Source organism: Triplophysa dalaica, chromosome 19, assembly GCF_015846415.1.
Source record: "Triplophysa dalaica isolate WHDGS20190420 chromosome 19, ASM1584641v1, whole genome shotgun sequence".
NCBI classification, from domain to species: domain Eukaryota; kingdom Metazoa; phylum Chordata; class Actinopteri; order Cypriniformes; family Nemacheilidae; genus Triplophysa; species Triplophysa dalaica.
Genome location: NC_079560.1, coordinates 5930334 through 5942893, shown reverse-complemented (window position 1 = coordinate 5942893; position 12560 = coordinate 5930334). Strand labels below are relative to the sequence as shown.

General features: G+C 36.9%; 2 protein-coding genes across 2 annotated transcripts; both read right to left on the bottom strand.

Annotated features, from left to right (window-relative positions):
• Positions 1–626: 626 nt before the first annotated feature.
• Positions 627–3281, bottom strand: ddt (D-dopachrome tautomerase). The gene is made up of 3 exons (XM_056731374.1): positions 3119–3281; positions 1332–1507; positions 627–1007 (listed from the first exon to the last, which is right to left on the bottom strand). The coding sequence occupies exons 1-3, from the start codon at positions 3224–3226 to the stop codon at positions 935–937; spliced, it is 357 nt and encodes a 118-aa protein (XP_056587352.1). The 5' UTR covers positions 3227–3281; the 3' UTR covers positions 627–934.
• A 412-nt stretch (positions 3282–3693) lies between these two features.
• chchd10 (coiled-coil-helix-coiled-coil-helix domain containing 10) lies at positions 3694–6154 on the bottom strand. The gene is made up of 4 exons (XM_056731554.1): positions 6002–6154; positions 5203–5431; positions 4783–4924; positions 3694–3894 (listed from the first exon to the last, which is right to left on the bottom strand). Exons 1-4 carry the CDS (start codon positions 6037–6039, stop codon positions 3875–3877), a joined length of 429 nt encoding a protein of 142 aa, XP_056587532.1. The 5' UTR covers positions 6040–6154; the 3' UTR covers positions 3694–3874.
• Positions 6155–12560: the final 6406 nt, after the last annotated feature.

The following is a 12560-nucleotide window of genomic DNA, read 5'->3' as shown; positions in this document are numbered from 1 at the left end:
TTTTACACATTGTCCAAAGGTCCGAATTTTGTTTTTTGTTGGTTTTATCTTGAACTTTGCAATGACATGTGTTTGTCTGCTGCCCCCTGGTGACGATCAATATTCATTTCATATCATCACCCCAAAGCTTGAAAACCTAAGGCCAGGGGCAAGACAGTACACTTTATAACAGCGAATTCTGGGGCGACACCAAACTTTATTTTTAATGTTATAAGAATTTCAAACGGTGAGAGACCACAAACATGAGGAGAAAAAAATCCTAGATTTAATCATTTTGCTCCTATAATGTGTAATGCGTCGATGATGACAAAGACAGCACACACTAACAGATTTTCAAAAGTCCTGACTGTGAACACAGGAAATGTCACAAATTCTCTCGAGATTTCAGAATAAGTTATTTATTATTTCACTGTAAGCTTCGTTTATTATATATGTTAAATATAAAGAAATTTGTACATATGATCTTTTATGTAATTTTATTCATCGTTGAGAAATTGCTCAAGCAGCGTCGTCTAAACTCTAAAGCATTTAAGGTGGCACAGCACTTAATATAAGTTTAGAGTCAAGTTAGATGGTACTGTATGGTGTGTTTGATTAGATCTTCAGAAACTGGGACAATATAATGATATATTCCAGTAAACGTTTTATTTTCCCCAAGTAAAAACAGAGAACATTTATTTTCCTCAACCAACTGAATGGCAAGCTACCACAATTTAAGAAGTGTAGTGTTCATAGATTTAATAATGGTTTTAAACATATCACATGAACAAGAATATTTTGTTTTTTAGAAAGTAGAAGATTTGAATGATACGTTTTTCATCCCTCAAAACAAACGTTAATCTTACACACAGACATACAATCGATCCGTATCCTTTAGGCCACCTTGTTGTATTCCAGACATATGAGAATTTACTTTAAAAGAAGGTGTGAAGTTTTATAGGAAGCTCATCACTGTTCCCTTCTTTCCAACCTGCCAGGGCTCCAGAGGGTGGAACTTGATCAAAATGCTAAAACAAACAAAAAAAGAAAACAATATATCAGATTCAGGACAATACATTTTAACCAAAACCCCTTTCGAAGTTACACAGCCTTTGAAATTAAATGACAAGCACAGTTTTGTCATGTTGACTTATTTTCTATTGAAAGATGTTGAGGGCAAGATGAATCAAAGGACTTATTCCATGTTTTATAAAGCCAGTTTTCTTTAAATCGCCTTTTAAAGGTAAAATGAGGAAAACTCTGACTCCATTTCAAGGGCAGGACTACATTGAATAAGCTAAATTCCTGACCACCAATAGATAATGTATTCAAAGCCTTTTCTCTTTGTTTACCGGTCTTCGCTAAGTTCAAGCTCTTTAGTCAGGAACTGGAAGATTTTGGCGCTGTGCTCCTTATTTTTGTCCGCAGTATCAGTCACTCCGATGGCTGACACGGACAGCATCACACACGGGGAGCAAGAGCATGCGATCAGCATTGGTAGGTCCGCCTTAACAACCAAGTTTATCCGCTGCAGAAACAAACCAAAAAGTATTTAGACGAAAAATAACTTACAACTTACTACAGAGGACAATCAATAAGCGTTGTTTACTGTGATGTTATATCAGAACTTAGGCAAAATTTCCTCTGGCCAGGCATACAACAACGACATTCCAAAGTAACGGAAACATAAATTATACCCCATGAAACTGAATGAATGCACGAACATGCACAGAGACTTACAGATAACAAACCCTACCCTCATATAATTAAATGTGGTCAAAATCTAACTATGATGTGTTTTTAAAGCTCTAATTTCTGCAGTAAAATCGCTTTACTAAATCCTTGGTGTTTTGAGTCAGATCTGTGGGTGTAGCTTGTTGACTTTGCTTTGGACAATTTCAAGTAACACCCCCTTCCAAGTTACGCCCCTCTCTTGCACTCCACAGGCAGACACTATTGTAAATTCTTTGTGTTTCAAGTCTTACAAAACCTTTACCTTAACCCACGATCTAACCCTAACCAAAGGCTGAATCCAAATACCCCACCTGCGGTCTTGGCACTTGACCACTTGACTACTTTCATGACGTATTTCCTGTTTTTGGCCCTAGTGTTCTAGTGGTCGTGAAGATCCCAAGTGAGCATGTAGTATTTCTAACACTATGGGACACACTTATCAAGTGTAAACATGTGATTAATCTGGTGTTTCTTATGTGATAAAAAGTAGTTTTACAAAATAGTTTTCACCAATAAAAAACTCTTCGATTTACTACGAAATTATATGTAATAAATAAATATATGGTCAAGTCAGATTTATTTTAATAGCGCTTTATGAATTGTGTCAAAGCAGCTGCACCCCAAAAAACAAAAACAATAGAAAAACACGTGTTAGCCAAACATAGAATAAATAACCTTAAAAAGTAGTAGTATAACAGACACTGGAAAGCTCACCGCAACATCTCGCGAGACCCGGGCAAAAAGACTCATGATTCCTATAAAGAATTTGATGCATGATGGGATACACTTAGCCCTGTATTCAAGAACGTGTGGGTTTAGTGTGCGTTTAGGGCACAGCACTTTGGCGTTTTTAAGACATTGAACGGATTTGTGCTCTTTCTTCCGTTCGCGTGCACGCGCTCTCAAGTGGTCAAGACCCAAAGTAAGTGGGGGTATTTGGACGCAGCCTCACTCTTACCATCTTAACTACCTATGATTGTTAAACTTAACAAAAAACATGATGCGTGATGACGTCAGACTCGAAACACTAAAGATGTAGCGAGAGCCCAAAAAGGCGATAGTGTCCAAAATGATTAGTCACGCGTTTTACACACCACACGCTGTTGATGAGTTGTGGCGTTTTTACACTTAAGAAAACACATGTTTCCGACGCGCATGCTAAAGATATACGGTAATAAAACATATTTTTATGATCTTTAATTAGCATCAATATGCACACTTTGTTTCCACTGTCTTGTCTGAATGCTAGGGTGTGGCAACTGCCATAAACGTCGGCCCTGTGTCATGTGATCTGGGTCAAGGGTTTGACGTGGAGATAATCATCATTTTAATCCCATGCACAGAGGGCAACTTGACAGCAACATAACAGCTTTAGAATGCACGGAGATGAAATGACAATACTCACGTCCTCTGGTTTTCCTAATGCTAAAGCTGTCGTAGTACATAGTCTTTTCAGAAAGTCTTCTGGAAACTTGCTTGCAGTTAAATTGGTCTCCAAATCAATGAACGGCATTATTGCACACAGGTACAGTTATAACTACTAAAAGTCCCCCGTTGAGGACCCTTTTGCTTGTGACACACCGCCCTCTCTCATTGGTTGAAAGATGAGACGCCTGTTCACTGTGCTTTGTGATTGGTCCGTGTGCAAAAACCTCGACACACCTCCTCGCTATTCTTTGAACTGAATGGAGAATTTTAGAATAAAATCAGGTTTTCTAAAAAAAAACACACCAATATATATTTTTTTATTGTGAAACCATATCTTTATATCCTAATTTCGTTTTAAAGTTCACAAGATCAGTGTATCATAAGCAGATATTAAAAGTGTCACTATATTCTGCACAAGCAATTCATGTCTGTTTTATGCACATTGTTTTTTATTAAAAACAAGGTTATTTTTTTTTTACATATAACTTTTGTTCAAGCCAATACGACTACTTTCATGCTCAAATAACAACTAAATCAGAGAAGAAAAAGGCATAAATAGCAACTTTTTATTGAACAATCTCATTTACATAATCACAGATTAAAAGTGGCATATGTCACAACTATGCATAAATTATACACATTAACTGCTTAAGATATTGCAATTCTGGACCAATAGTTTGTCTACATTTAGAGTTTTTATTCCATGTTTTCTGGTAATCCTCCAGGTTCTCCATTACACCAGAGAAGACACACCTAAAAATAGTCATTAAGTTATTAGACATGAAAAAAATTCTTACACAAATGTAACTGCATTGTCCGTAAAATGCACATAACAGGTTCAAATGTTAGTTATGGCTGGACAATAATAATTCGATAACAATATCTATCGCGATATAATTAATTTTGATAACTATATGATTTTTAAACGCATTCTGAGCCCTTGCTCTGGTTCGAGGCAGCGGCTTTACTGGTGTTATGGAGCGGCACTCTGTCGTGCCCCCAGTATAAATCTCAGGTTTATGTTTAACATTCATGCACAATCATTTTTGTACATGTACTGTTTACAAAATGGATCTGCAACTTACAAACAATTGTAAAAAGCGTCAAAGCTGGACTTTAACCATATGCGGACCGAAACCCATGTCTGCGCGGGTCTGTGTTTCCTTTCTGTAGCATCCAGCCGCGGACTATCTATTCGATTAATGATTTAGAGAGACACACGTTTTTACCTAAAAAAGTATTCAAAATAAAGTTAAATGTGGTCCACCCTACGTCGGGCACGCGTGGCGCTGTGCTTCTTGGAGGCAAGCCTTTGGTGTCATAATTATGCTATAGATTAAATGTGTTTATATCCGAACAGCATATTTGACGCCGTTTAAAACAGTATTTGCACCAGAAAATATGGTGTTGCGATTCAGAACGCAAATACCATCTTTAACGGCGTTTTAAGGAGCCCCGAAAAGCTCAGCTGTCTCGCCATATGACTGCGTTAAAAAACTGTTTAAATAACAATGTAATATTGTCCATATCGTTATCGGAATTATATTGTATGGACCGAAAGGAGACATATATTTAAATATAAAATTTGGCCATATCGTCCAGCCCTAAATACCAAATGTATGTTTATTTGAGAAGACTTACCATGTGAGAGTTTGCACTGCTTAAGAGCTTCATTGAAGCCTTCACACAAGCTCAAATCAGCCTGAGTCGTTGCACAGTCCAGAAACTGTCGCACCTCAAAGAGACACGGACCAGACTGCGTTGCCGGAAGCCTTGAAGGCTCCTAAAATGCACAAATGAAACAGAAATAGATTATTACATGCGAAATGAGGAGATCATCCTCATTTCATCAAAAGAAAAAGGCATGAGAAGGGTACTGTATATTACTATTATGAAATCACCTTATTTACAGCGCAAGAGTTGTATATACTGTGAATCATTCTTTTTTATTGTTTTGTAGCTATAAACAACACCATACACTGTGAATATATGTAAATAAAGACAGAATTTTCAATTCATTACCAAGGCTCAGTTTGCATATCATGACATCCCAGAATTCACCTGATATGTGGGTGTTGGTTTGGGTGCCTCCGAGCTGCTGCTGCCCCCACTAAATGAACCTGTGATGGCACTTCCAACCACATGACCCACAGCTGAGCCTACTGCCACTCCTGCTGCTGTGGTAGCCATCTGCGCCATGAGTCCAGGCTGCTTGGGCTGGACAGCGGCAGGGCCCACTGCCATTGGAGGAGGGGATGCAGGGACCGGGGCATGGGATGGGGCAGGAGAGCTGAGTGGTAAAAAAGGTCAAATGTGTTACGGATCTTACATCATATGACCTATATGATGTAACAAGTTACAACAAAGCATAGGACATAAATGCAGAACATAAGTGCCAAATTCAAAATGTTATTTATATCAAAACAGCCTTTAGCCAAACCAGACTGTAACCTATTTGGGCATACACATAAACTTATCCAGTGACAGGCCAAAGATGTCTTTGAGGTTATTTGGCAACTTTAGATGGAAAGAAGATTAGGACCTAAACCTGTTTTGCATCATTGACGTCGAAACGACAGACAAATCGAATAATAAACAAGGAGCATATTTCGCAAAGTTGTTTTTGACCTTTCGTCTGTTGCATTGGATACATTTTATATAGTGTGAATAATTAAAACTCACTTCGGAGCAAACAAATCTATAACATTACATGTGAGAAGTAGTATATCTTCATGTACAATAAGTGTACAGTCTAATGCTTTTCATAAATTCATCTAATTAAATCTAAAACGTTGCGTCAAAGTTAGCTTGCAGCTCGCTAAACCACATTATAAAGCTATGTTATCAGGGTCTCAAATACCTCGCCGGTGCCGAACGACTGCGACTTCCTCTTGCCATTTTATAGGTGAATCGTAACCTGTAATCAATAAACAATTATGATTATAACAGCTGAGAGAAAATTCACACTCACTATCCAAGAACAACCCACTGAATGACAACGGACGCACGTGTGTTTGACCTTGTGTGCGTAATAGAGTCACTGCGCATGCGCGTTTCAGGGTTCTTGAAAAGTGTTACGGCGACTGTTTTATGTAATATTTCTTTAATTCTACATTATTTCGTTGTATTATGCATTTTTTTGCATTCCGATGTAAATAGCCACCTCTAAATGACTTGATAATCTGTTTTGTGCCAATGAAGATAATTACCGAAGAATTACTTCTACTTAAGATGTTCAAGATATGTGAGATTAAGAGTGCAAGAATAGAATACATGACAGTTAAATGTTACTGAATACATGGATATCACATGGCTGTTATTTTTAGCGTACACAAAACATCACCACTAGATGGCACTGACATATAGGTGGAAGTTATGTAAACGCAGGCGGAGCCTTTTTATCAATATCAAAATATCATGGCTGGGCACGAAAATAGCGAAAATAAAAAAAGAAGTGAATTTCAAAATCAATTTTAACCCTTTAATGCTCAGTTCGAGTTATTATATTCTTAAATTGCACAATATGCTTTGTGTATATCATATATGGCACACCATATATGGCATCAATCAGAAAGTACTTTAACTACTCTTAGTCCTAGTAACATGTATTTGTTCAGAAATGGCATCATTAGTTCAAGTGGAGCAGTTAGCACTCCAGACTACTTTGGTGAGACACAAACAGCGCAATTAATGTCCTATGTTGTGGTTAAAGCTGGCCTGATATTGTCTGCTCAGTGTGTGGCACGGGGGAGCTAAAATTTACCTAAATTGTTGTGATTCACACCCCAATCTCAGATGGCAGGCAGTGATTCAACATGCATTTTGCTTTATTTCAACATAATAGCCTTCTTTGTGAATCTATACTTTATGAGTTAAGACAGACTTTATGAGATGAACTTAAAGAACCATCTGGTCTATTTTGTACAGTGCCCACGCCGCCTGTTACTACGTGGACCTACACAGATGTCCACGGTAAATTCCCGAATGATTCACAAAATCTAAACAGCTGTTAGAAACAAACAATCCCAAGACTTTACACAGGTTAGAAACCAGCTGGCATCAAGGGATTACCTGCACATGGGATTTTGTTGTGTGGGCAACATTCATACCCTGTGGAAAAATGTAATGTAATTGGTATTAACAGAAGCTTTAAATTACATTTCCCACTTTCCACAGATTTAAATATAAAGAATAAATATATCAAAATTATAATCACCAAAATTATAAAGCAAAAACGATTTAACAGTTCAAATTATGTCTTGGATATCTTTATTTCTCTTAAAAATTATGAGATTTGCTTGAATATATTGCCTCAGTTTAGTATATATCATACATACAACTCATACATTACACATACAAAAACAACATTATTTATCTAAAATGCATTGACATTTTAATTTAATATTTAATATTTGATATTTATATTTATAATTAAGAAGAAACATCTGGAACAAAGTTGATACATCAACTAAACTGAATTCCATATGGACATGTTAAAACTTTAAATTCAAAACGAAGGCTTATTAAAAGTCTTAATCCATTCATTGGGATCACAAAATATGCAACTAAGCATACATTTGCATTACAGTTCTAAACAAGTTGCACTGAAGCCATCTTGTGTTTTATAACCTCCACAACAGGACTCTTTCTTGTGGTCACTGGCACATGAGATGGAGGGCTCGGAGTAAGAAGGGGTAGAGGGTATGATTCATTTCCACAGGACTCTCTTTCATGTTTCCTCTGAGTAACATTTAATAGAGCCTCAGGGGTCTAGTTGAAGCTGCTTCCATGGTGGAGAGCTTGAAGAGTCTGGCCTGCATTTTATCAGACTTAGGGGCCCCTGGACCCCCGAGAAAGAGTCTGACAACAGCATAAAGGAGACATGTGAACAAACCATTGTTTTGAACCTCACTTGTCGTCTATGATCATAACCTTAGTCATATTAATCAACATGTGACGGACTATTAAAGACATAATTAGAGATGCATGCTTTTATAGACCCTTTAATGTAAGTAATTAGATCCAGATATATCTTAAGCACGGAAGCAAAAGGGGTGCTAGATTTATATTTGTTGACATGAACAACGTGTCATGACATGCTGGCAAACAGATATATTATGCACTTGCAACACGCACCCATGCATACACTTGCAGGATAATGAAAATACCATTTGCCAGCGTCCTTTGTTGCGCAGTTCATTAGCGAGCGAATTGCATTCTTACCCCCGAAGGTTTGTGATCCTGGTGGGATGTAAGAGTTCCAGCATTGTAATTTTCTCACAGGATTCCTTGTTATTGAAAAGTCTTATGGGGCACAGAAAGACGCAAAAGGAAGCCTCGGTTTTGACCATATGATCTTTTTCCACTGTAAACTTTCTCTTCTCCTGTAAGCATCATTAGTAACCCACCTGTTACAGCTCACTTAACATTAAAGGGCTGCACTTCCAAATTGTACGAATAAATGTTTGGCATTGAAACAAAGAAGGTTTCACTCATTGTGGAAGTCCAGAGACTACATAAGTTACTTTAATTGTAAACTGTAGAAAAACTGTCTGGTAAAAAGTCGGGAGAATAGTCATTAAGGCAAACGTTCTTTGCTTAGAAGATAGAGGTATGATTCTTAAAATTTCACCAGAGACGATCTTAACTTGTGAACAGACATTATTTTTTATAGACCACGAGAGCAATCTAATATAGCACAAATAAATCAAATTCAAATTCTTTCATTTTTTGCTTACCATAATGTCATCCCAAACCTGTATGACTTTCTTCTGCCAAAGAAAAATATTTTGAAGATTGTTGGTAACCAAACAACACAGGACCCCATTGACTTTAATATTGACACAAAACCACTGAAACATACATACAGCTCTAGAAAATAAGCCTGAATAAATGGTGACTGACTATTTATCTTTTGGTGAATAAACCCCCTGGAATACATTTAGTAGAGCCTGTGTTGAAAACCCTGGCTTTAGTATCATCTCAGGTCCAAGATGAATGCACAATGCATAATCATTATGATATGATAGAGACTCATATGGAGAAATTATACATTCAAACCATAAATGAAACGTCTATGGGTGTGCTATGGGTGATGTGAACTCCTATCAGTTCTCTTCACATTTGTCTTTCACAGAAAAAACATGGATTCCCCCTGTGGCGAGAACCTAGAGCTGTCTGTCACAATTTTCTGGAAGAATAAAAAATATGCATGAATAGATCAAATACATGCTACCAGACATCTTTTGTTCAAAATTCAGATCAGCAGATTACGAAAATATGCATTCTATTTCTCAACCATTATAGCTTGGGTTGAGGTAGTGCACCATTTGTTGGAAATGTGTTGAACAACTTTAATTTCTTGTATTTTAAGTGGAAGTAAATGTGAGATCAGTATGGGACCATGTGGCGTTGCATCATTAGCCATTCTTAAACGGATCAGTTGTTGGGTGCCAGTGATTATGTGATTCAGTCACAGCTTGATGCAATGATGGGAAGACTAGGATCTCCTCCCAATAATGACCCCTTGCAGATGCTGACTTTGATTTTTGTAGGTGTGCTTATGTGTGAGGATGACAGAAAAGAAGGAAGACTGAGACAGCAAGAGTGAGATTGTATACAAGTTTATGGCCAAAACATCAAATAGTGAAAGAAAAAAGAGCATCATTTAAGAAAGCAACAAATAGTTTGTTTGCTTACTTTGATACACCCTGCTGTAAACGTTCTTTGGATGTTCAGATTTTACAGAGGGAGGCTGTTAACTTTACGGCACACAGTAATAAAGAGAATCACAGTTATGCTCGCAGCACGGCTGTCACAGCAAACTGTGAGTGAGTCTTAGGTAAATACTTAAAAGATGGCCACCATCCCCGCAGTCAGTATATTTGGTAAAACTTATTGATGTTTTATGCTGTATTTGCACATAACTTAAAAATAAAGCACCTTTAGGTGAGTCTGTTCATTTCGTTTTCTGATCTCCCGGCTTTGCACACCTGGTGTGCCAAGCAGAAAAAGAACAAAATAAATTGTGTTTCTTCCCCTTTACCTCTTCTAATGGGGGGGTTTAAAACGGACCCTGTTATTTGAGATGAGTCAACCTCATTTTGGTTCTCTAACATGAGAAGGAAATGGTTGATGGTTTAAAGGAAGTGCAGTGACAAAGCTGGACAGCCTTTCTTTGTTTTCCAACAGCTTTCTGAGGACACAATTGATTTATAAGTGTGTCCTTAGGGTAAAGCCTCTACATCCTTGATTATCTCCTTGGCTTTGTTGTGGATGGTCAAAGTGTTAACAAACAATGGTCGTTAGAAAAAAGGAGTTTAGGTTGAAGTGATCTGGGGTTGGTGAATGGTAAAATCCATTCTTCAAAACTGATATCAGCATCTAAGGAGAACCGACAGAAAGCAGGAAATATTTATTAAAAGAACATAAAATAAAAATTCTGTCATCATTTACTCACCCTGTTGTCATTTTTAACCTGTGTGATTTTCTTTCTATTGGACACAAAACCAAAGCAAGTCAATGGGGACCAACGGTTTTCTGTAACCAATATTTTTTAAATATCTTATTTTGTGTTCTGCAGAAGAAAAAACTATAACAGGTTTAAAATGACAAGAGGGTGTATAAATGATGACATACAAATAATAACATTTTCATTTTGAAGGTGAACTATTCCGTTAAATGAACAAGTTAGATTTAATTGTTGTGTCTGGAGAAAGAAAGCTGTAGAAACATGCTTCCTCTATCCACATGATGGTGCTAAAATGTTTTAGAAAATGTTTATGTATGATTGCATTTGATGTACTTCCACTGCAGAAGCTATTTGAAAAATAGATGAATTTTTCAGATAGATTCACAGACTGCTGAGATAAAAAAGAAATGCAGACCTCCGATCATAGTGGGAAAAAACTGGAAAAGAAAATATCTTCACTTATCTTTCTCAAAATGTAACTCAATAATAGATCAATTAAATCAATATAAATCACACATATGGCTCTGGATAAAATCCAGTTACAGTGGGAAGACTTTTAAGCAATAATAACTGGCTCTCCTCCAATATAAAAAAGAACCTGCAAGTCCATCCAAAAGTAACTATTGCAATCCATCATCAGCCCACTCACATAAAACTGCTTCGTTTAGCAGGATTTATCTTGGTTAGGATCCAAATTCGTGGAGCAAAATTAAACAAGGGCCTTTGTTACACAGGCAGAGACAAAGAAGACACTGACTCATTTTGTAGAAGTTTTAAAACGGGAAGTACATTGTATATAGTTTCAGCATTTTCCTCATCCGATAGTGATGTATAGTGATTTAGTAGAGTGATCTTTCTTTGGCGTTCTTATTTTTCTAAAGTGGTGTGATACCAAACAAACTAGGGACATAACAGATGAAGAATGCTGTTTACAGCATATTTCAAAATGAGTCATTTCGTTGTGGTCTAGACACACAGAAGCAGCAATAAATAATCTATGAAATCTATGTTAAAAACAACTTTTGACTATTCATGTGATTTTTGAAAGGTGTCTCTGGCAGTCGTAAATTCAGCAGTGTCTAGCAAACGGCTGCCTATAGATTGATATAGATCTCGGACACAATACAACTTCCTTGATGACACCTCAGACCACTTCTGTTCAAAAGAGATCAGTGCAAAAGCCCTTTAATTTACAGATGCTTTCTAAGCAGACAATTTCCTCAACAATGGAGCCTAAACTAATAATACCGTTCATGCACTTTAACCAGAGGCATCTGAGAAATGTGTCTTCTCATTGTCAGGTGCTCTTAGGTCAGACGGATAAATCAAGCGTGCCACTCTCTGAGCCAAATACAGAACACAAGCTTTGTCTTAAACTATAAAAAACAGCTTGAATTTTAAAAAGTAAAACCATTAACCCTGTAGGCGCTAAGCACCAGTGGTTACTATAATAACCTATAATAAATTAAAGAGGTGGGTCATTCCAATTATACAATGCCTTTATGTGCACTGGCTATTTACGCAACGGCAAGAAAACAATTGTATTGTTAAAGTGATTTCTGTAATTTTTTGTCTTGCAAAATTCCATAAAAGGAATGACGCAGGTGCTCCTCAATTGTGTCTATAGAAGCTAGATGGAAAACACAAACAATTATAGTCTACAGAAACGTGTATTGAATAAAAGACCGATTATGGTTGGCAGGACCACAATTCCCTGTTTAAACAACAGAAACCATTTCAGAAATTCTACATTGAATTGGTTTTATGAAAGCTATAATGACCTCCATAAAGGAATTTTGTAATAGTTTTAATGCCAGCTGGTAGTTTAAAAATGTATTTGTCATGGAAAACATTTGCATTGTTTCTCCCTGCTGAAAAAAAACAACAGAACCCCAACAGAAACCTTTACAGAAATGCTAATGGTTTTCATAATACCATTATGAACCTT